This window comes from Pimephales promelas, chromosome 6, assembly GCF_988280905.1.
Source record: "Pimephales promelas chromosome 6, fPimPro1.hap1.1, whole genome shotgun sequence".
In the NCBI taxonomy this organism is placed as follows: Eukaryota; Metazoa; Chordata; class Actinopteri; order Cypriniformes; family Leuciscidae; genus Pimephales; species Pimephales promelas.
In genome coordinates, this window is record NC_142774.1 from 18881275 (window position 1) to 18907380 (window position 26106).

Genomic DNA, 26106 nt, shown 5'->3' on the forward strand with positions numbered 1-26106 from the left:
AGTCTCGATTTCTGTTGAGACATTCAGATGGTAGAGTCAGAATTTGGCGTAAACAGAATGAGAACATGGATCCATCATGCCTTGTTACCACTGTGTAGGCTGGTAGTGGTGGTCTAATGGTGTGGGGGATGTTTTCTTGGCACAGTTTAAGCCCCTTAGTGCCAATTGGGCATCGTTTAAATGCCAACGCCTACCTGAGCATTGTTTCCGACCATGTCCATCCCTTTATGGCCACCTTGTACCCATCCCCTGATGGCTACTTCCAGCAGGACAATGTACAATGTCACAAAGCTCGAATCATTTCAAATTTGTTTCTTGAGCATGACAATGAGTTCACTGTACTAAAATGGCCCCCACAGTTACCAGATCTCAACCCAATAGAGCATCTTTGGGATGTGGTGGAACAGGAGCTTCGTGCCCTGGATGTGCATCCCACAAATCTCCATTAACTGCAAGATGCTATCCTATCAATATGGGCCAACATTTCTAAAGAATGCTTTCAGCACCTTGTTGAATCAATGCCACATCGAATTAAAGCAGTTCTGAAGGCGAAAGGGGGTCAAACACAGTATTAATATGGTGTTCCTAATAATCCTTTAAGTAATATATATGTGAAAAACCGTAGACTACATGAAATCAGTAGCATGTCTGAATTGACAGTTTTTATACAACAGTTAAAACATTAAAACAATATTTTCTGAGATTCTGAAGAGCACAACTGATAAACACATATAGTATCTCATGAGGCCACAGGAAAGGAGTTGTGAATGACAATGAAAGTACGTAATACGCAAATGATGTAAGCCATGACAAAGACAACATGCTACTAAATTTATAGAACCCGCTGAATGACACCTCTTGTTTAGGTTACACACACACACACACACACACATACATAGGATATATTATATATCAACGCATTCTCACCCCAAGGCGTCATATATTAAGCTAATGATCCTGTTAGTCTAAATATCAGCTTGAAAATAGTTATCAAATAGCACTTTTTCAGAAAAATACCACTCTGGCATGTGTTATTGCTCAAATGACCCCTGTTGTGAAGCTGAGTGGCAGGATATAAAAGAAAAGAAGGTTAACCTAACTATTAGGGGCTTGGTGACTATTAAGATATGTTTGACTATATGTCAGGGAGCATGTTTTTTTTTTTTAATAACATTCAGCTTTCCCTCACGTATTTTTGATAAAATTAAACTTGTTCATTTAGAGTGACATGTTTAAAAAAAAGTTCAGTTTTTCAGCTCTTGGGGGAAGCTCTTGTTCTGCATAATTACCCAAATTTGATTGGAACTGAACTTGACTTCTGGAGATGACTTTTAATGAATGTAAATCAGGCATCTCACATCCCCACGATTAATTTTTTATGTAGTAAAAAAAAAAAAAAAATCTTGTTAGAAAACAGAAAAAAAAGTGTTAAAGCGCTGACAGAGGAGTGCTGTCAGGCATTTTTCTGCTCTATCTCATCTCCATGACTGGCACTCTAGAGATATTTCCCCTCCCTCACTTTGATCATGGAAGTGATGTTCTAAGAAGCTGTGAATTCCAATGTTAGGCCATCTCATTTTTATAGCCTAAGTTTCATGTGCTTCATGTAAACATATGTTCTCTGACAACACATTATCATCCACAGTTCAAAACAAGGTCTCTGAGAAGAGTAAATGTATCAAATGTCAGGTTACACCCACAGTAAGTAGGAAGGTCAGGTCACACCATAGTCTTTGATTGATTTAATGGATGCATGCTTCAATAGATTTACGGCTGTGAAGTAATTTAAAGTGCAAGCATGAAAATTCATCAGATAGGGATATGTTTAAGAGGAAAAGAAATTAGTTGCCAGTTATAGATGGAAAAGTTTGGTAACTTCAATAATTGTGTAAATTTAATAAAATAAGATTAGTGTGATCCACCAAGCAATAAACAAATGTAAAATAATAATAATAAATTAGTTAGAAAGCAAGAAATAAAATAATTGCAAAAAAAAAGATTAATAATAGTAATAACTCATTAAATTTATTTAGTGCTTTTCTCTGCACTCAAAGCCCTTTACATATAGAAAGGGGGAATCTCCTCAACCACCAACGATGTGCAGCATCCACCTGCATGATGTGACGGAAGCCATAGTGCCCCATAAAGCAGTTTTGTAGAAAAGAGTAGAAAATTGTATTTTATTCTACAATATGATTTTTGTATTTATTCGGTTGATAGTTCCTTCTTAATTGTACATGCACATTTCCCCTATTTTAAATTGTGGTTATCAAACTTTTGCCCCATTCTCCAAAGCAATACTGAAAGGTGTGTCTCTGGTATGTTTGCTGTAATTATGACCAGGCTGCTAGATTTCAAAAGGTTTTATTGAAATTTTCATTTTTATTGTTTTCACAAAATAATAATAAAAAAATACTACTTATTATTTTAATTTATTCTGTAAATGTCCTGTATTCCAGAAAACAATAGTTATGGGAAAATGAAAAGAAATATGATTTCAGTTTTTAGATTTTATGTTGTTGTTGGTTTTTTTTTTTTTTACATTTTATTTTAAATTAGATTAGAGTTAGATTATATTAATATTGTATTATTAATAACCTTTAGGTCATCCTGCAGCCACCTTGATGTTAGCTGAGGCCCTCTGGTTGAGAACAATTGGTTACTGTAGATTACTTATGAACACTAATCCCAACACTAAAAAATGAATAAAACTGTTAAATGAAATCTTAAGCAAAAATAAATAAATAAATAAATAAAATAAAATATATCCCTTTTCCTTGCTATATATTATAATGTTGCAATGTCTAAACTTACTTAGCATTTAAAAGAACTGATTTTAGTTTTTAGTGTTTTACTTTGAATTAATTTAGAAACAATTATAGCCTATAGAATTTTAATACTGGTCATTTATTGTTATTGGAGATATATGAAAAAAAATGAACCTTTCTTGTTATTTATTGTGAATTATGATTTAAGGCAGTTTAACTATTTAATCTGAAGGTGAAGAATAGGTTTTATTTGTGGTGTGGTAAATTTACACAGTCAGATTTTCCCCTTTATCCTTGAAGCCATGAACAAATCCATACATTCTAATCTAACGAAGGACACATTCAAAGCAGCTCCCCAAAACCCACATCCATCTTCAGGAAAACAGGACACTGGCATTTTGGCAGAGCTTGAGTTATGGCACCAAGCGTCAGTGGCTGCATCAAACTCCACTCTCTTCTGAAGGACCTTTGTGGAAATGGCATGATTAATCCATCAGGGGACGTGGCTATCAGGGTGTACGCGTGGCAGGGGGAATTAAATTACAGGGCTTTTGGAGAGACCATCCCAGCACAGTGCATTTGAAAGTGTGGCAGCTTTAGCTGATGGATGTCGCTGCTCTTAATAGGCTGGTGGTGTGTGAATTGAGGCATTGACTCCCTCCCACTATGTGTCCTGTACATAGGTGTTAAAGTTGACATGGGAGATAAGAGGAAGTAAAACATGAATTCGAATGGATAGGTACGCAAATGCAAGAGGGAGATTTGACTCGAGTGAACATCCATGAGGGCTTATGATGACATTCTCATTGCATATCAATCTAGCAGGTGTATTGATCGAGAGAACAGCATCACTTAAACACTTCTCAGAGGAATCGATAACCATGTGTATTCTCCTATTTTAAATGATATACACATGCTTGTATCTCTCTAAGTACTGTCTGTAGTCGAATGTATTGATTGCAATTGCGCAAAAGCATCGGATGTACATTAAAACTAAATTTTCTCTTTGCATTATAATAGAGGAGCGACAAATGTGCCCGATCGATGAAGAGAAGGTCAGGGAATGGACTCTGGCCACAGCTCTAATAGAGAAGTCAATGAGGAACTGCTGTAATCACTGTAGTGAATTGAATAAAGTGATGTGGAACTGAGGGATGCAGGCAGTATCTGCCAATTACTTTAAAGTAACTAGAAAACATCCGTGTTAAATTCCCTCTGAAATGCATAAACTTGAGGTGACCATTAATGTAAAAGCCATGGTTGACTGAAGAGTTAATGTTGGTAAATGCAAGGTTATAAAAACAGAAAACAGAACAGCTCATGATAGTCTGACAGATTGCAGTGGATATGGAGGCAGAAAGCAGAAGTGAACTGTTAAATGATAGACATATAACATTGTTTAGTGCCCATATTAGTGTAGCTATAATATGTTATTGTAAAATAATTGTAAAAAATATTTGTAGATAACATTGTGCATTCCTATTGTCTTATTCCATTGGCTGACTGTGTTCTACACACTGTGAAATGTCACAAAATCCAATGCCAGACCATAAGTGTCATTGACTTCCAGCTGTATAGGGATATCATTTAGGAAGTGTATTATGATAACTAAGATTAATGTTGCTGTGACTCAAGAGACACCATAAGTGTTTGTTCTGAGATTAGAGGTTGTTGAGAACCATTACAAACCGTAGGATCTGTGGTCTGTAATGAACACTTTATGCTTTTGAAAATAACAAATAGTCGTTGACATTTCAGTTTAAATCTTTTCACTTCCTAAATCCTTCACAATAGATGGCAGTATAAGCTTTATATCCTGCCTTTGTGCATGCTTGACCTCACAATACCAAATTGGGAAATGATTCAGTCACACTTTATTATGTTACACTGTAATTATCAATATCAAATAACTGCATGCACTACTTAGGGGTTAGGGTACGATTAGGTTTGGCTTAGGGTTAGTTGCATGTAATTATGCATAATTTACTGTTACTATTACTAACGTGCAACATATGTAACAAGGACACTGTAAAATAAAGTGTTACCAATTAGCCTATTCTACAAGTTTTCTCCACTCTTACTTTAAAAGAGTGTTGCAACTGAAGTTGTTTTATTCTCTCTCAATGCTGACCAGTCTGATACTCATTACATCCATACGGGGATGATGTATTATTGCATAAATCATTTCTTATTCACATTTTCAACGTGCTTTCTAAGGCATATCAGTTTTGTTAATACCATGTAATTAAAATATGTCAGTGCACTACAACGCTCAGGCTGTATTAATGACCGTGAAAATTGCTTTAATTAAATAGCCAATTATAGTAAAGCCCCAACCATGAGAATTGACATTTAAATGAGCTTTATTTAAATTGCTTTCAATATTGTTTCATCAGAATTTCTCACGCGGCGAAATAATCTCATGCCCGTGTGCATGTAGCCTACAAAGCGCCATTAACTATTGGAGTGCTGATATTATTCATTGTATGAATTAATGCAATCGCATACGTCTGTCCTTTCATAATAAACTGCGACAACTAGCATTCCCGAACTTATTACATAACATAACTGAGGCATAGCTATCAATGACTGCAAAAAACAAAAACAAAAACGCTCAATGTGTAGTCTGGTGGTTTGTTTGTTTATCTTTATAATGAATATAGATAAAGGATGCCTTGTAAACCGTGCTCAACAAAACAAGAGTTCTGTTTAAGTTCATTGTGTTCAGATCTACCTGCTCTGAAAGAAAGGAACACACGTGCGCGCTGTGTCTCCTCCAAAACTCTCTTTGTTTCTTGGCTCCTCCTCCGGACCACAGTGTGACAGATTCAACTCATTCGAGCACCACTAGCACAGCTCTTCACTTTTTCCCACTGTCACTATCACGCTTTGATCGATGTCGTGACGCACCGACAATATCTCGTTTCCCCCCTCCCGTGCCAGGCAAATTTAACTTTTCAATCCGAACGGAATTATTTTCGATGTTGTTTGACTAATTCTTCCTTGAGACATTACTTTTCCCAGAATACTTTGAAGACATTTATTTGGTGCTAAATATGGCCACCCCGGCTGCGCTTCTACCCGCGACACCGATGTCTCACGCGCCGCCAATGTCTATGGCCGCGGCTGTCAACTCCTCGAGCCCGACGACCCTGTCGTCTTCACCGTCCGTCACCCCAGCCGGACAGAGCATCTTCAGATCGGAACTTCTCTCCTCCGCGAGCCCGGGCATCTCCATCGGTAGTCTCCCGCACAAGCCCGTGTATTCCACTCCTTCTCCAGTGGAAAACACTCCTCAAAACAACGAGTGCAAAATGGTCGAGGTCCGAGGCGCAAAGCTCGCGTCCTTCACTGTCAATGGCAACGAACTCATCTGCCTCCCGCAGGCATTTGACCTCTTTCTCAAGCACCTGGTCGGTGGACTGCACACTGTGTACACGAAACTCAAACGTCTAGAGATAACGCCTGTGGTGTGCAACGTGGAGCAGGTTCGCATCCTCCGTGGACTGGGTGCGATTCAGCCTGGAGTCAATCGCTGCAAACTTATATCGAGGAAAGACTTAGAGGTCCTGTATAATGACTGCACCAATGCCAGGTAAACTTAGCCTTCTCACACTGTTATGTCCTGCAATCTTAAAAATAAAAGTTCCTAACTTTCGCAGCAGTGCCATAGAAGAACCCTTTTTCTGCTATGAAGAGTTTGAAAGTTTAAAGAAGAGTTGTTTTTAAGAGTGTTTAAAGAATATACACAAAGGAAAAGTTCTAAAAGTAGCACCAAACTAAAAATAATTAAACAATCGCACATTGTAGGCTACTTTGAGCCTATATTAAGCTCATATCAGCGCAGACGTTATACTTTCACAAACTCTTTTTTTTTTTTTTTTTTTTTTTTGCTGAGCACAGCATATTTACATGCGATCCAGTTTGAACAGATTGGCCTTTGATAATCATGCACATATCGGGTTACTTGTAATGAAATGCATCATATTGAATACAGCACACCACATACACGAACCTATCCAGACCTTGGACACCTTTAGGCAGAACAGGTGTATAAAAGGATTGAATGTAACTATTTGTCTCTTTATAAACAAATATCATGTGTAAACAAACACTTTTGGAGACTGAAATGGAAAAATGAGAGGGAGAGAGATCGTATATCAGTCTTGATATGAATATTTAATGGGGGTTTGTTACAAGTTAAACTGAATAACTTACGGGGTTAATCGCCAGTTGTCCCGTGGTGTCAGGTTCACTAATAGTTTGCTGTCTTTGGCTTTGAAAAGTGAAATTTGAAATGTGAAAAGGAATGAATTTTCAGTGACTCACAACGTGGCCTGAATTTATTATCCCTTATCAGTTCAGACGACTGTCATAAACAGCTCTGTTTAACTGTCATATATACTTTGCAACCGTTGCCATCAAAGTTCGCGCGCTTTGAAAAAACAACGACACTTTAGTAGCCTAGTATTAATAGCTATAGCAAATTACGACGTCTGACCTTTAGAGTTTAGAATGATGGCAAGCATACTGATCCGTTTGCGCGCGAGAGCGCTTGAGAGCCACGCGAGCCTTGTTTGAAAGAACAATATCTTTCAAGGTTGCTTATCTAAACCTCGGTGTCTACGAGCACATTTATGACACCAGCTCATAGCTGTTTGATTATTAAAGAGCGCATTTAGGCAGCCATCGGCACTGGCGAGTAGATGTTAAGCGCTTGCGACACAATTTACTGGAACGAGATTGAAATCTCAGATTCCTGCTCGCTCGCTCTCCGCCGGTGTCTATATAGAAATTGATTCTCCGCAGAAATTAATTAATTTTTCATATTGCCTAGAGCGGCAGTTTTAAAAAGGCGCTCATTAACAGTCCCCCCTCCCATTTGATCTCCACTTTGAATAATATTCTAATCGTATTAATACCTTTTGCCTCAGGATTATTCTATACATTTACGAATGTTTTTTGAAAATGGTTTGTGTCACGACACATAGGCCTATGCACAATTTAGCCCATTGTCCTGCCTTCTGATTTTATCTTTCAGCTAGGGCATGATAAAGTATTTGGCCATAAATGATGACTATATTTAATCGACGTCTGGCCTTTAATGTTTTAATTTTGGCAGAGCTGAATGGAGATCAGATAGCAGACACTAAACTCTTGGACCTCTGTCCTTTGACTCCTCTAAACACCTAACTGAGAAGTGAATTGAGAGATAGGCCATTTTTTTGTGAATTGGTGGCTAATTTGTATGAATTCTTCTTCATTTGTATATTTTTGTAGACTATTTTAACTTCCCACTGATGGTTAAGTTAAGGGGAGGATCTTCATGCCTAATGGTTTTTAAAAAGTTGTATATTTTGTATTAAACCATCCAAAGTCAAATGAAATTGCCGCCTCGTAAAATAGTTTTCTTATGATGAGATCGGTTTGGAAAGATTTTTGATTCAGAAATGACTCATGCTGAGTCAAAGTTTGGCACTTTGACTCATCATGACCGGATAAAGGTGAGAGAGAATCTGGCATGTTACCATTTCCTTAAGGTTGTTAATTCAACATAAAAGAAAGTAAATAAAAGAAGAAACTAAACAACAAAACCACACTTCCACCCCATATTGTGAGACTCAAATAACTTTCAATGTCCCTTTTGGAGCGCTGCTGTTAATTCATTAAATCTGATTACTTCCTCTGTGCTTCTGTTGAAAAGATGTCTTCTCTTACTGTCATCGAATCCATGAGCTTTTTCTGGCAGACAGAAAAAAAAAAAAGCCCTATGGGTGCTGACTTGGTCTGTCTGTTTTACAGAGTCATTCATCACTAGCATTTCCTTTTATGACTAAATTCTACCTGTAATTGTTTGGAAGCCTCTTGGATCAGCATAAAAACTAATAGTTGATTTACTGCAGCCCTTCACAGTGCAATCAGATTATGTAGCGCACAAACACAATGTTTTCCATTATTTAAAGGCTGATTCACTAACATGAAAGTTCTAAATGTCCATAAAAGGCATTTGGCTTGCTGTGTTTTTGTTTTCCTCGTAATAGAAAAAAATAAAACGCTTGTCTTCTTGTACAGTCTGCGCTTAGTCTGCCTTTATTTACTGAATTGTTTATTTTCGTAGAATCACATTCATTTCCAGAAAGTCTTAAAGGGACGTGATGTCTCACGACTCATTGGCTTTGCATTGTGACCTTTCTCTCAGAAACTCTGTGAAGTGGATCTTACGCAGGCCTGGTGTGTGCATATAATGTGTGCATTTGTTGAAGACCAAGCAAGAAAGTAAGATGACAGACATAACTTAGCGCAAACCTTTTGCGAATACTCTGCAAAAATGGGTATTTGTGCCTTTGAAGATTTTCTTGTCGCAGTGTTCAAGTCGTGTGAATGCTCAGTGTGAGAGGAGTGTGTCAGTGTGTGTTCTCTTTCTCTGATCTTCAAATAGGAGACACTTTAAAGGCCACGGATTACAGTCAAAACAAATACTCGAACAAGCGGCACTGGCACCCCAGACAGCAAATTATCCTCAGACAATTAATTGATGTCAGTGTGATTGCTTTCATTTCAAAATTCCCATTATCTTGCACTCACCCGCTGTTTTTTGTCTCTTATGAACATGCATGCATACACACTAACCTCAAACAGAGGTCTCGGCACGTCTCTCTCTTCCCTTGACCTTCAGGTCCTATCCGGCAGTAACACAAGCCTATATCAGTCAGCAAGGTTTGATTCGGCCCTTCCACAGTGTATTAGTGCGGAGCGAGGGATTAGTGGGGAAAAAAAGACGAGTGTGTGAATGTGTGACACAGAACCAGAACTGTAATCCATCCACACTGTTTTTCTGCACTTGTATTATCACGAAAGGTTTTGATTGCCACACTTTCAAGCCTGCAGTATACTTTTAATCCTCTAATATCAATCATTACATATGGCTGTGGAGTTTATGGTCTGCTGTTGTACGTGTGGTTGAAATAGATCCCCTTTGTGTGTGTGTGTGTGTGTGTTCAGATCTCAAAGCTTTAGTGACTCTATTGGAAACCGCCGATGCAGCTGCTCAGACAGCTGATAGCTTTGTTGTGGCATGCTGCGTATCATAAAAGAAATGTGTTAGCGAACAAGAGCTTAAAATACTGTTGATGTCTTTATGGTGCTATTGTGTTTGCTTGTCCATCTGCTGTTGTGTAAGTGTAAGACTGTGTGTACTTGACGATGAGTTGTATTGATGAGAGTTTGGACAATATCACCTTACACACTGTGTGGGTTTCTTTGTGTTTGTTTAGATGCAGTCAAACAGAACGTAGGCAGGAGAATGTTTAGCGAGATGTTCAATTTCTAAGAATTTCACAAAGTGAGTAATTGCTCTCTTGTGAACCGCTAATATTTGCCGTGCCCGTGAGCATAATTGTAAATATACTGTATATAAGTGAGATGAACATGTAATAGGGTCCATGATAAAGAACAACAAAAAATGTTTTACAAATTGTCTTTTAAACAGGTGCAAACGTTCTAGAATTTTTACATGGACAAACTTTAGTTAATATGCATCTTAAAGAAAACTTGGTCCCACTTTATATTAAGTGGCTTTAAGTACTATGTACTTACATTGAACAATAAGTACAATGTATTATTGTGTTCCTGTTGTATTGTAAAACACTTTTGCTGCTATTGAGGTGTGATACGGGTAAGGTTAGGGACAGGTGTGGTGGTATGGGTTGGTTTAAGGGTAGGTTAAGGTGTGAGGGGAGGGTCAACTGTGTAATTACAAATGTAATTACATAAATTAATTATAGCTGTAATTACATGCTGGAATTTTAAAATGTAAGTACAATGTAAAAATATGTATGTACACAATAAGTCCATTGTATCAAATTATTAATTTCAATGTAATTACATAGTACTTAAAGCCACTTAATATAAAGTGGGACCGAAAACTTTATACAATTTCAATGTGAATAGAAAGTTCTATTATCTGATATTTGAATGCACTTTTGACCATATAGTCATGTGGGTCTCTTAATAATAACATGTACATCTAATAAAATAAAATATTTTCTAGAATTGTATTATTATAAAGTTAATTTGACTTAATTGCCATGACATTTTGTACTTTATGCTCTGTAAATTGATGAAAAATTGATTTAAATTGATTTAAAAAAAATCACTGTATGCATGATTTAGAAAATGTTTTTTTTTTATTTTTTTATAAATTAATCTAGATGCTTTTAGACAATGATCTCACATGTGGTATATATATCTGAGATCTAAAGGGGAGATGATTTAATGTAACAGTCTGCAGGGCTTGAGAGGGTATCTCTTTTATGGTAAAGTTTAGGTTTAAAGTTTATCTTAAAGTTGTTGTGGTCTGGTATTGGATGGATGAGTTACTTTCATATCAGCATTAAAGCACCTCTTTATTGGGCATAAAGTTCATCATGGGGTTTCAGCACTTTGTTCATTATATTTCATTCTCTGTTTGATCTGTGGGAAACTCCAGCTGCTGTTTATCACACACACACACACACACACACACACACACACACAGAGTATGTATAGTGTTGCCACTTGCTCTCAGGGTTAGTGTACACACACACATCTTGGTGAACACACTCATGTTGGTCTTCAGAACATAACGGTGCTTCGCTCTTGTTTTCTTTTTTTCTTTTTGCTGAGCAGGTAAAACACACTGTAAAACAAATGATGTTCTTGCAATGTTGCACTCAAGTTAAATATGATGCTGTGGACTCAAGGGCCTTAATCATAAAACACAAGCAGAACGGATCTCTGTGTAAATCGTATAAAGCCGTTTTACAGAAATTGTACCAAGGGCTTTATCCTTAATTGACAAAATTCTCATTCGGGTGCTCAAAAAGACATTTTTTGGATCCATTAGCTGTATGCATATGATGTGTTTTAGCATCTGATGGTTCTCTTGTGTATTCAATGTAATGGTGGTGTAAGCAATGCTCTGAAAGTTCCCCTGGTGTTTACAGAATGTTACAGAGCTAATGAAACACAGGAGGACATTAGAGATAGAGTAAACATGTCTTTTCAAATGGAGTGTGTGTTTGTGTGCGCGGGTGCCGGTGTGTGCGGAGGGCCGAGGAAAGAATGTGTGTGTGCGCTGGCACTGATGGCCTCTGTGGGAAGGCGAGCCAGCATGGAAGAGAGGAGGACGTCAGGGGGAGATTTTAATTAAAGTATGAAATGAGAGGTCACGCGCTCTGACCCCCCCCTCCACTCGCTACACACACAAGGACATGCTATCTCTTTCTTACTTTCTCTGTTCATTTCTCTCTCGTACACACGCTAGCGGTCTCCTCCTCTTCTCTCTCTCTCTCTCTCTCTCTCAGCTTGATGAGTTTTCCATGAAAGGGTTTTTCATTAATTCCACCTCAGGGAGTCTCTCTGTTCCGGCTCCCTCTGAAGCACATGGAAATCTAAAGTGTGTGTGTTTCTGTTTGTACGTGGCCACCATGATGTTTTGACTCGGTCTGATTATTAACACACTGTTCTGGCTGTGTGATCATGATGACTCTCACACAGACACACATGGCCGAGGATCTTGTTGAGGAGAGAGGATGATGGACAGAACATAAATGGTTCGTTAGTTTCCTGTGATTGCTTCATAATGGGACATTTTAAACATTGAATTACAGGAGTTTTATGATCATTTAATTCTGAAAAACACCCGCACACAGAATAACTAGGAGTATGATCTTCAGTGTATTCATTAGACTTCATATTACTGAACATATCCTCATTGCTAACATGTTACCTACAGTTTTCATAAAAGTGCCTATACAAACGAACACTAGAGGCAGTAAAAAAAAAAACATCACTATTATTTTATTTTACACAAATTGTGATTACAGTTGCAGATTGTTGATTAATAAATACTAATTTGTATGCAATATTCCTTGCACAATTATGACCTCAAAACTCCCATAATGCATGATATGTAAACGAATACATTTTGATATGTGCATCACATAACCAACTCCATATGAATGGCTTTTCTGTCTTAGTAAACTTGTTTGGGATCTCATCTGATACAGCATTGCACTTGTGATTCTGAGCACTCTGCTAAGTCCCATGAAACACCACTCATTATAAAAGAGACTTGTAGAAACAAGCAAGCCAAAATAACACAACTGCTTCACCAAATGCGATTTTATCTCACGTTTATTTTGTTCTACACTTTCGGTACTTCGGTAGGGTTTAGTGTAGGTCAGAGGTCGCGCTAACCAAACAATTTCCATCATTTGGCAGTTTTTTTTTAGCAGTTCAGCCTCCAGAGCAAAATTAAAACTGCCACGAGAACTCATCTATCTTAGGCAAAGACGCGGAATGTAATAACAATTGCCTCTGCATCAGTCTTCCTTGATGCGTTTGATTATGCACAGGCGATCACCCAATTTAAAGGGATACTCCACTTTTTTTGGAAATAGGCTCATTTTACAACTCCCGCAGAGTTAAACAGTTAAGTTTTAATGTTTTCGAATGCATTCAACAGGTTTTTTGACAATTAGAAGAATATCAGTAACCAGACTCTGGTCTCATTGACTTCCATAGTAGGAAAAAAAATATACAATGGAAGTCAATGAGACCAGAAACTGTCTGGTTACTGATATTCTTCTAAATAGCAGAAAATCGTCTGAATGCATTCAAAAACGGTGAAACTCAACAGTTTATCTCTGGGGGAGTTGTAAAATGAGCCTATTTCCAAAAAAAGTGGAGTATCCCTTTAAGCCCATATTACAAGTTAGCTTACGCTACGGGAAAGATTCATCTTTTTGAGATATTGAAACCAAAAAACTATCCTTAATTTTTGTATTCATTGTCAACGCAGTGGAGCAGCTAGCAGACCTAGAGCAGGCTGTCTAGCGTGCTCTTTGGCTGCCCTGCAGCAACTGCAGCAGCCTACCACTGAGCCCGACATGACTTCACATCCAATGAAGGGCGCTCGCGCCCTCATCGCGTCTTATGCTGCATTCAAGTCCTCCTGGGAAGTTCTTACGTACAAGGTGGGAAGTCGTGTTTACGACGTGAGGTGTGTTCAAGTCAGTTTTATCGGAGCAAAATGGCAGTGTACCTTCTTTTAATGAATTACACGAAAATACAGCAAGGTTTGTTAAAGGTGCATTGCGCAACATTTCATGTTAAAAATAGCCGTTTTCTACCCAATACATGCTTAAACAATCACCTGATGGGCTGAATGAGCCCTTCTCTAATCACTGCGATCGCCTCTATAATCCTGTACAGTAAAATAAATAAGAGGGATTCGGGCTCGAATCTGAGACTAACCTTTTAAAAAGGTTACTGTCGCAGTGGTGAGCACGCTCAGAATAGAGCTCAGTAAAAAGGATACGTCGCCGGATAGCGTAGCTCGCACGGATGGCTAAAGTTGGCCGGTGTGGTGAAGAGATGAGTCCCCCTGAAGAGATAAGTCCCACCTTAGGACCCAAGCGTTCCGATTGGTTCAAAGCTAGTTTTATGGGTAAATGCTTTAGTGCCTGGTTACAAATAGAGAAAATCAGTTTATTATAAAAGACGTTTGAAGTACGTTATAAGGAGTCATTAATGTATTTTAACTTATATGTTTCATATACTGGTATATAACCGAAGCTGTAGATTGCAAATTTAAACATTTTACGTTCTTATTGTTTTTTAGTTAGCTTACATAGTAGCATAGCATTTATCCGCGGCAAACGTCAGAATGACTAGCCGAGTTAACGCTGTTCCAGGCGGGCTAGTTAGATGTGCTGCTGATCCCTGGTTCTGACAACTCCGAAAACGTCAGAACAATTTTTTTTAAAAGGCGCAATCTTTATAAATAAACCACAGATTTGAGCTTTAAACAACTATATTCTCGACTTAAAAACTCTTAAAATTACATTTCATGACACAATAACAGTAATATTTTTAAATTTCGCGTACTTTCTCCTCTGCTGTTGACGCAACCTACTATGAAAAGCGCTAAACAAATAAACGTATTACTTGAAAAGTGCTAAACAAATAAACATATTACTTGATGGCAACAAACTGATTTTAACAAGTTATCGTGAGAACATATTTAGATCAGGCATACTACTGGCATACTATGGGGTCCTAAGGTGGGACCCATCTCTTCAGGGGGACGACTCATCTCTTCACCACACCAGCTTCTTCAGGTGCTGTCCTAAGCTGGCAGTTCGCTCCTTAGATGGTGACGGCGGCTTCTCTCAGAATCCAGCAATGCAAAGAGCTTCGCTGAAGAGATGAAAAATCATCTGAGCCTCGCTTATATAAGCTAAGTCACGCCCATTCTGGCGGGCGAAGACGCGATAAGGACGTGACTTCATTGGACGTGACGTCACGCCGGGCTCAGTGGTAGGCTGCTGCAGTTGCTACAGGGCAGCCAAAGAGCACGCTAGACAGCCTGCTCTAGGTCTGCTAGTTACTGCACTGCTTTGACAATGAATACAAAAATTAAGGATGATTTTTTTGGCTTTAATATCTCGAAAAGATAAATCTTTCCCATAGCGTAAGCTAACTTACACCTCTTGTAGAACCTCTTGTAAGATAAATTTATTGTTTGAATTTTGTGTATTAAGAAATCAATATTTTTACCTAGTCCTATAGTGTTGTTATATGTGCCTGTTCAGGCACAAAGGTCATGCTTTAGTGGGCTTTGCTGTCACTGCGGGGGAATGCTTTGTGTGGTGTTGAACATGAAAAGTACAGCACAGTCTCTGTTCATCTGTTCTCTTCATGAATAAATTAAATGCATAATATAGCCCATGATCGTCCTGTAATTTCGTTGTTAAAAATATGTCACATGTCTGTCCTGTCTTGTTATGCACATGAGTGTTTTTTATGTTAGGCCATGTGCTCTTGTTATTTTCTGGTCCCTCCCCTTTGTTATCTGATTATTGGTTTATTTGTCCCACCTGTTATCCTTGTTACCCTCCTTATTTGCCTTCCTATTAAACTACCTGTGTTTGCTGTCTTGTGCTCGTACGTTGTTTATTGTTTCCGTGTTAGTCGGAGGAAGTCTGTACCGGTCCTGTTTTGCCTTGTCTGTATTGGATTTAGTTCTTTATTCATTGGATTCTTTTGTTGGTTTGTTTATTTTATGTTTTCTTTATTAAATGTCATCTATTCACTCCGCACTTGAATCCTTCATCCATTTTCCACAACCCACCATGACAAAATAAATATGTGAATGAAAACAAAAGCATTAAATGACTTATCATTAAATATGAAAATTAAACTGACGGGTGATAATAGATGATGATTTTTATGACCCTGAATTTTTATGATACTGTCCGTCAAAAGGGCATTCTAAAAATGCGGCGCTCTAAAATAAGTTGAGCTATCAAAAGACGTGTCTCGAGACGGGATGCTGGAAAACTGTCAGAACAGAGGGAAGTCTGCTGTTGTTACAGATATGCAGACACAGGAGAGGGAGGTGGATGGTGAAACGTGATTTATTGATAAACAAAGGTGCAGGGATGAGGTGAGTAGGATAGTGGAGTCCAAAGGATGATCTTGGCGGAGACATAGAGAGAAGAAAGACACTGGAGGCAGGGGAAGAGTCCACATGATGATGAGGAGAGTGATGAACCAAGGAGAGTGATGGGAAATAGTAAAGAGGATGGTGACTAGATTGAACTGTGACAGCATATTCCTCCTGATGCTAATTGAGTTGATTAACTGAATGTACTCTTCCCGTGTTAATTAGGTTCATTATCTGAACGTGCTCCCGCACTTTGCTAATAAAACATCAGTTTGTTACTTGTACATTTTGGCAAATTGGTGACAAATTTGTATTATCTCATTGTTGTCATATGACCCGCTCATGCACAATTGAGGTTTTGATTTTGGGATGCAACTTCATCTAGAATTGGTTTTAAATTGCTACTTTGTAAAATATATGTTTTCTCACAAGACAGGGTCCAAATTGGGCTGTGAATGGACAAGTGTGCCTTCTGACATCAGTTAAGCAAATGAGTGTGGAGCAGAAGAAAAAAAAAAGGAAACGCCAGAATGGTTCCATGGAATTGTTCCGCAGAAGACAGTCAATCATAAACTGTTTACCTTATTAAAAATGAATGTGCTTTGCACAGTCTCTGAAACTTCAGTTTCAAGATGTTAAGGTTAAACAGGTTAACTGAAGTAATGAAGAGATATTATTATTGTTATTATTATATAGTATATTTCAGAAGATTTGATAAAATTACATCAGAATTACACAGTGACCTTTCCGTGGACAAGGAAGTATTGAAACAAGCTACATGCTGTATTTCTTCATCAATGTTATTAATCTTGTAGATATGCAAATGGAAACATTAACCCTGAGATTTCAAATGTACAGTATGAAATACCATGGTTACACCCAGGATTAATTACTAACCCAAGTTAAAGTATTCGTTTTTAACAATACAATTGGATTAAAAACCACATGTGTGTAAATCAAATAACATGACATGCATATGCCATGACTTAAACTCATAAACCCATAAAATTCATCTTTGGAACACAAATTAAGGCCTTTTTAGTATTCTCATAGTTGTGTCCATCAATTAAATGTCCACTAAACCAAAAGTGTTGCACGTCAAAAGATCAAAAAGACATTGTACAATTACTGTAATCTATGATTTGAATGATCACATTCAGGTTAGTTATGTTTTGTCATCACCTGCCTTCATCACTCATTTGTTGTCACGGACACTAATCACATTCTGTGCACTCATCAGTCACATTCTGTTCTGTTTTGTTTCAGTTCAGAGTATGGTATTGTCTATGTTAAGTGTGTGTTGCTGTGTTTGCCTTTCTGTTGTAAATAAACCTTGGTATTGGTTATATTACCCATCTATCTGTTAGCAACCACCCATGACAAACGGTTAATCCAAGTCTTCTGAAGAGACACAGACATTTTATATGATAAACAGATTCAATTTAGGCGGGAACAAACCTCATTGGATTACAGTATATTATAAATGATTCATGTGGGTTACTTTAAGAAATATATATACTTTGTGGTGCTTGAAAGTTTTGGATTTTCAATGGATGGACAGAAATTATGCAAGAATAATAAAAAAAATATCTGAACATGAGGGTTAGTAGCCTAAATGATGACAGAATTTTCACTTTTTGGGGAAATATCACTTTGAGCACAGAATAGCAGCCAAAAAAGCTCTTTAGACATGTCCACAGCTATGGTTGATTTGTAATTGGAAGTTGTAACTGCTTTCCTCTTTCTTATTAACGTCAGGCAACATTATGGGCCAGTTTTACGAACAGCTTGTGCCAGCTCAAACCCTCTTTTGGTGTTAAACTTATTTACTAAAAGAACAAGGATTTACTTAAAGGGTTAGTTCACCCAAAAATGAAAATTCTGTCAGTATTTACTCACACTCATGTTGTTCCAAACCTCTATGGGTTTATTTGTTGTGTGTTTTTATGTGTTTTTAACCCAAAGGAAGATATTTGGAAGAATGTTTTAATCAAACAGATCGCATTCCCCATTGACTATATAGTATTTTTTCCTACTATGGTAGTCAATGGGGAATGAGATCTGTTTGATTAAAACATTCTTCCAAATATCTTCCTTTGTGTTCAGCAGAACAAATAAACAAATAAAGGTTTGGAACAACATGAGGGTGAGTAAATACTGACAGATATTTAATTTTTGGGTGAGCTAACCCTTTAAGGCATGCAATCACTTAAATTAGCGCTGAAAAGGCACGGACACAGTTATCTTTGCGGCTGACCTTATTGCAATGCGTTTGTAGGAGTTTCCCTTTCAGACGCAAAATTTATGGGAGGACAGTATTTAAATGAATCATGCAACACAATTTACTAAGGCACTAGTCAATTTACTGGTATTCGCGCCATTACTTAATGCCCAAAAAACATGTCTTAAACCAGACACTAATTGCTCTGCTCTTGGTAGATTGTGTTCATGAAAATGATAATTTGTGTGTCCTCATATCAAGTGCAGAACTTTCCAGTCCCATCTGCGCTTTTATATTATTGCGCTCTCACACTTGCCCTGTTCAGTAAATCTGGCCCTATATGACATGTCAAATCTCAAAATTATTAGAAAAATTGTCATTCTTTTCCATAGGCCTACAGCTACTCTTGGAGAGTATGCAAAGTTTTACAAAGCTTCACAATTAGGCAGTTTCACTCCTCTGGCTTTAACTCTAATGAGATTCTTCAGTCAAAAATGTCTAAAACTAATTGAGATGTCCAGACTCCAGACCATGGAGAGAACGTGGCACAGCTACGGTAAATCTAGATTTGTCAATCACTTCTACGTTTAGAACCAGTCAAAAATCAACAACCAACACATTCTTAGTCTGTGCCAGTGTTTGTTTGTGATGTATCTTGGAAACGTGGCTTGTAGAATGCAGCTGTTTGAGAAGTGGAGGCGAATAGTTGTATTTCTCATTAAACTACAGTGGGTTGGGGGCCAGGAAAGTGTGGGGACGGCCGGAGACTTGAGTGAGAGGGAGAAAAAAGAGGGAAAACGCATGGCTTAAAGGAATATTCCAGGTTCAGTACAAGTTAAGCTCAATTGTCAGCATGTGTGGTCAGCATAATGTTAATTACTACAAGAAGAAAAAAAAATCTTTAAAAACAAAATACAAAAATCTGGATCACAGTTTCAAAAGTATAGCCACAAGAAGATGTAAACAACACATAATGGTTACACTTTATTTTAATGTGTCCCTGTTACAGTGTAATTACATATTTAAGTACTGAGTAATAATAATTAACACCATGTACTTACTATAGGGTTAGTGTTGGGGGTTAATTGCATGTAATTATGCCTGATTTATAGTTATTACTATAGTAAATACATGTAACGTGCATAACAAGGACACATTAAAATAAAGTGTTAGAGTAAAACACATAATTTTAGAATAAAGCACTTGGGATCCTATTTTAACGATCTAAAATGCGCCAAGTGTCAAGTAACTTTGTGGGCGGATCTTGACGTTATTGCTATTTGTAAATGACTCTTGTGCTCAACGCAAATCTAAAAGGGGGTTGGTCTGAAGTAGTTTAATTATTCATAGGTGTGGTTTGGGAGTAACGGGAAACAAACCAATAAGAACATCATATCACATTCCCTTTAAGCACATGATGAATGAGGTGTGCATGTTTCATGGCGCAATACTATTATAACGCCGCATTTACCAGGCGCGCTTCAAAATTGCTTCACAGCCGAGGAGATCGATGTTCTCGTCAGGGCCGTAAAAGAAAGAGAAGTGATATTGGGGATGGGACAAACCCACCCAAATTAGCTTTGGTAGTTCGGTTAAACGTGCAAATACTAAATTGGGTAAATGTGTAACTTAAGCTTTATGCCTATTTGTCCCATCGTCATGGACACAACAATGATTTCCCTTGTGTTTTAATATTTTTCCAGTTACACTTTACAATAAGGTTCATTAGTTAACATTAGTAAATGCATTAACTAACATGAACTAACGATGATCAATGCATTAGTTACAGTGTTTATTAATCTTTGTTAATGTTAGTTAACACAAATACAGCTGTTCATTGTCAAGTCAAGTCAAGTCACATTTATTTATATAGCGCTTTTCACAATACAGATTGTATCAAAGCAGCTTCACACTGATAACATGAAAGTAGCACAACACAGATCAACAACATTGCTAAACACTAAATAACCCCAACTGAGCAAGCTCATAGCAAGCCAAAAGCAAGGCGACAGTGGCAAGGAACCAAACTCCATCAGATTGGATGGAGAAAAAACCTTGGGAGAACCCAGGCTCAGTCGGGGGCCAGTTCTCCTCTGGCTTACATTCATATTGTTTAAATATAAATATTAAATATAAATATTGTTTATGAATAAAACGGCGCCATAACATATCGCAGGCGTTGAGTCGTCTCCTCACTGGCGTTGGTCCTCTCATCGCAGGCGTTGAGTCGTCTCATCACAGGCGTTGGGGCATCCGAAATCCCCGTGAGAGGCTGGATACAAAACTGGACCTGACGAACGCCATTTTTCTCGGGACAAGCGTCCCGAGATAACAGCAGAAAGGCAGATGGGAAATAATTAGCATAGCTGATGTTCATAATGATTTCCGTTATAACTCACAAAACTCTCCGTAACCTGAACTCTCCGCAACCCAGCCATACGCGCCGACCCGTTTGTCTAAAAGGCTGTCGAGCCCCACTGGTGCGTTGTGCACACATTGTACGTTCATGTTAGTTCACAGTCCATTAACTAATGTTAACTAATACAACCTTTGATTTTAATAACGTATTAGTAAATGTTGGAATTAATATTAACTAAGATTAATAAATGCTGAAGAAGTATTGTTCTAACACAGTCTCATCCCAAAAAGATGTTTTGGGACGTATTTTGACCATACGTCAATATCCGCGTTTTTAGGGCCCCCTTGAACATCGGTAGATGGCGATCCCGGGCCGTCATACAACTGACGCTTTACCTTTAACGTCAGTTAGGTGACGGGTTAGGTTTAGGGTTAGGTTTAGGTATGGGGTAGAGTTAGGATCCCATAACCTCATCTACCGACGTTTAAGGGGGCCCTAAAAAGGCGAATATTGACGTATGGTCAAAAGACGTCCAAAACGTCAGTTATATGACGTCTTGGGATGAGACCGGGTTGATTGTTCACATATTGTACATGTTAACTAATGTAGTTTACTAATGTTAACTAATGAACCTTATTGTAAAGTGTTACCATTTTTCCTTATCATTTGCAAAAAGTAAAATGCATCTGTGTAGATCAGAGAATCATCCACAGTGTATGCGCATTGTTCACACTCTGTATTATGGCCAAGCATGCGCGCTTAAAATAGCATCTGAATGTATGCGCAACGCCACTGACTTTAGACTTTTTTTTTCTAGTTAGTGGCGCAGTTGTTTTCTGGAATTGCAAAATAGCACCAGAGATTGTTAAAATTTACAGCTCAAAAAAATGAACAAGTTTTAACTGGACGTATTGTAAAAGAATTGTAAGGGCTTTAATAAATTTTAAGCTTCACATTTATGCACTTTTTTTTCAAATTCTGTAGAAATGCCTACACTCTACACACAAATGCTGACAAATGAGCTTAGCTTGAACCCAAAATGTTCTGTGCTGGTGAAGGGGTATATCCATTTGTGGGAAAACTCAGTTAAAAAAAGTTGTGTAAACAAAGTGCATGGGAATGTTATGTCGTTGTAAACTTTGCTTACTTTTTTCACTCTCCTTTGGCTCTTTCTCTGTCCTCTTAAAGGTAATGCTTCTCTAAGTAGAACAGGATAATGTAGCAGTAATATATAAAGGTTTTGCCTAAAGCTTCCTTTACGCATGTGACCTGATTAGTGCAGAGAGGACAGAGGAAGGAAATTTTGCATCTCCCAAAAATATAGAGAACAGACAGAAAGAGAGATGGAGAGATCACAGTGCTAAAAAAAGGAGACAGAATGGATACGAACGAGGAAAAGATTAACCTGTGTAATGGTTGTGTCGATTTCACCTCATGTTTTACACAACTGTACTCAATTGAGGGTCTATAGAAAGTGGCAGTACTTTCAAACAGTCCCTGCGAGAAGGTAAAGTGAACACACACACACACCCGGCCCATATCTGCCAGAAGCTACTGAGAGGGAGAAAAGCGAGTGATTTATATGCCAGAGTGTGAAAATTACTATTTTTGTTGTGGACTTTTATTGTATGAAGGACAAAAGGATGAGATGAGAGGCAGTGGGATGTTAAATGACCTACATAAACAAGACACGGCTTAAATTATGTCCTATATAGAGGTGAGTACATATACAGTAGCTAAGATATTGGCCCTATATGACAGATGTTATTGGCTTTGATTGCTCTTAATGCTCATAGCATAATATTGTTCTGCAATGGCAACAGAGTTCATTCAGAACTCCAATAAACCTCTTACACAATGCAATGGTTCTTGATATGCTAGTTTGACCTAGCCTGGCTGCGCCCTCCTATGCACTTCCGCTCAATTTCATTTACTTTTTTGTAAAATTGTACATTTTCATTTACAATTTCATTTCAATTTCCTTCAGCACTACGTCTGGGACTGCTGTGTATCCTTAGGTTTCCAGAAATCAATTTTTTGTAGGACCAATCAGCGAATCTGAGAACGATGACGTTGATGTAGCGCGTCAGTTTGAGTGCAGTAATGGCAGCGGAGAAAGACGTGAGAAAAGCTATTCGGTCCGTTGTTGGAAAAGAAACGACGGAATATACAGAATTTAAAGCCGGATTGTTATCGTCTCACCTCTTGTTGCACAACGGAGGACCAAGTGAAGGAGGCAGAAAGGTTGGAAGTTTGTGCTGGGCAGCTCGGCGTTCACGATGACCGTGACATTTTGGACGGACGGTTTAGCCTGGTGTTCGGAAGCCCCGAGTCCTGGCTGCTAAACTATTGTTGAAGATCCGCTCAGTAGTTATGTCAGTAGCTCATATTCCCAACAGTAAATTTACTGATTCTTGTGATGAATAGAACATTTTGAGCCCCGTGTACTCGTGCAGGAGGTTGGTGTGTCAGTTTTACATGTTATAAATCATACAAATTGGTTGTGATTTTTTAAAAATAATTGTCATAAATAAAAATGTGAAAACCCTTACTTAGTTTGAAGACTATATTTGATTTTCAGTTTTAGAAGGCAATGGTTAATTTGTTTGCCATATAACAATGTCCAAACACATACTTTGAAGACCATAATTATGGTAATTAAGAAACAATAAGACGTAATATGAAAAATTGTTGTTTATTACACATCTGCACTGCAGATAGAGACAGACAGATCATTCACTGTACAGCATTTGCGGCAGATCAAAAAACGACCACAGCGGCGTATTTGTAATGATTAGACACAGCTTCGACCGTTGAATGAATATATCACTGTCCTTCTTGTCAAATATACATTTCGAATTAATAATTGTTCCTAGATTAACAAAACCTGCAGCTCTCGTTGACTGAAATCCTATTTTAAACATAATCCTCTGATCATTCGGGCTTGATTTTTCCAGCCGTTTCGGCGCATGACATACGTCACTCATGACCACACATTAGCGATTGGCTATGGCAGATCGTGAGTGACTCTGGGCAGATCCAATAGTTTTGAACTTTAACAGTGAACCCGCCTACAAGGAAGTAAACGTTTCTCAATGGAGAGAGGCCAGACTCTATTTACAAATGGTTGAACCAGGCTAAGTTTGACCTAAATATGAAGAAATACAAGCATCTGCCTGACTGAAATTGCAATTTTTGTTTTCTGCAATTTCTTGTTCATGGTTTAAAATTTGTTAAAGGTTGCAATTGTCTTTTCTTATTGTGATGTGTATATCTATGTGAAATGGCATCTCTTGATTTGTCCATTGGGAATTGATTGGACCTATGGGGATCATTGTGGTTTGTTATTGCTGCTGCAGGCAGGGCAGTGTGTTTTTGCGCTGTATATAATAAAGGTTGTGAAATAATTGCCTAATATTAACTCTACTCTGGTGCTGCAAAAATATTGCATAACAAAAAGAAAAACAAGAGCTGCCTCAGCAGTCTAACACCGCTCATCAATGTCAAAATGTTTGAGATGGCCAATGAAATCAAAGTAGGCAGGCTTTATGTTCACAGAAGCTGCTGAGTGTGAATCCCAGTGCAAGGTTTCCATTAAAGGGGTCATAAATTGAGAAATCAACTTTTGCTTGAGCTTTTGACATAAGAGGTCATCAGAGAAAGACTCATTGTGGAATGTGCCTTTGTAATAGATAGGTAAAGGATGTCCTATGCAGAAGAAAATCAACGGCCGCTTCATCAAAACGTAATAGACTTTTATGTACGTTTATACTTACTAAAATCAATAAATAGACACACTGGAGTATATAGGATAGGTATATAGGTAGTATAGTTATTTATCTATACTACCATGATAGTATCTATACTATCATGGTAGTAGTATAGTTAGGTTTAGGGGAAAAAAAATCTATAATAGTTCGGTTTAAGGAAAAATACATATAAACATATCTATACATATCTATAACACACTTGTGCCGGTGAAGGCATCATCAGAGAACAGAAGACATGTCATTGCAAGTAGGACTGGGCGATGCCGATATATCGAATATGTACGATGTATCGTTATATTTTTTGAAACGATATGGAATGAGGCAATACCGTTTATACCGTTTATACCGTTTATATATATGTAGTTTGATATGAGCACATCTGAAAAATAGCGGAGTTTGCAGTGTGAGCTGCTGCAGTGAAAGTAGCTAGGCTACACAATTTGTCCTAAACATGACACAAGCTTATATTAATTGCGTCAAAATCACTTTGATATAGTTAACAAGTTTAAGGCAGCTTGCCGCCCTGTCAAATGCTCTGACAGACACTGTTGCTGACTGACAGATATACTTGCGCTGTTTAATGCGTTTGAGATGTGGTGCTTTCCTCAGTGCTCAACTTACATTTCACATATTCTCCATCTGTAAATGTTAGAAAGTAAAGCAAATATGTCCATTTCACAACAAATACGTCCATGTCAGAAGAGGACGAGCTTCTGCAAGTGAATCTCCGCTAAATTTCATGCTTCCTTGAACGAGCGCCGGCGCGCGCATGCGCGTGAATAGTACCACGTAGTACGCAATAATTCTGACTAAAATAAACATATTGCTAAAATATTTGTTGTTGGAGAAAATAAATGTGCCATATGTGGAATTTTAAACCTACAAGTATATATTTTTAATGAAAGTGAAAGTGATTATAATGGGGTAATCAAATGCAGGCTAATATAATTAGTTTGTGCTTTTGTTTTTGTTTTTATTTTCATTTTTAGTTTAGCTTTTAGTCAATATAAAAACAAAAGCTTTTTGCACATAATATATTGCATAGCCTATATTATATTTGTTTCCATATCCTTCAATATCAACATTGTTTGTAGGATTTTATTGGGCCGAATGTGAATATACTGTATATATATATATATATTTTAATATAAAGATTTTCTTTATCTAAATAGAAAACGTAGAAAGTACCGAGATATATATCGTATATCGCCATTTGACCAAAAAATATCGAGATATGATTTTTTGGCCATATCGCCCAGCCCTAATTGCAAGTGGGAGGGAAAGTTATTTCGATAAAAGATTATGAGGGCACATTATTTAAAAATAATAATAATGGTGTGCCTGGATAAATCCTTTATATTGAACACAGCATTATTCCATAAAAAAAAAGAATGGTCAATTTTGATAAAAAAAATAGCTTTTTAGACAACAAATTATTACTATTTTTTGGTGTAATTCTCTCGCAGGGATTCTTGAGAGAGACAAGACGAGGTGTG

The 26106-nt window shown here is 37.7% G+C and overlaps 1 protein-coding gene across 2 annotated transcripts in view; it reads left to right on the top strand.

The window, feature by feature from the left end:
* Positions 1-5651: 5651 nt before the first annotated feature.
* The window catches only part of dachc (dachshund c), a 73787-nt gene continuing 53332 nt past the window's right edge, over positions 5652-26106 (top strand). For both annotated transcript variants that reach the window (XM_039657375.2, XM_039657376.2), the window contains exon 1: positions 5652-6363. In XM_039657375.2, the coding sequence (XP_039513309.2) occupies positions 5825-6363 (539 nt within the window). In that variant the 5' untranslated portion in view covers positions 5652-5824. The remainder of the gene's footprint in view (positions 6364-26106) is intronic.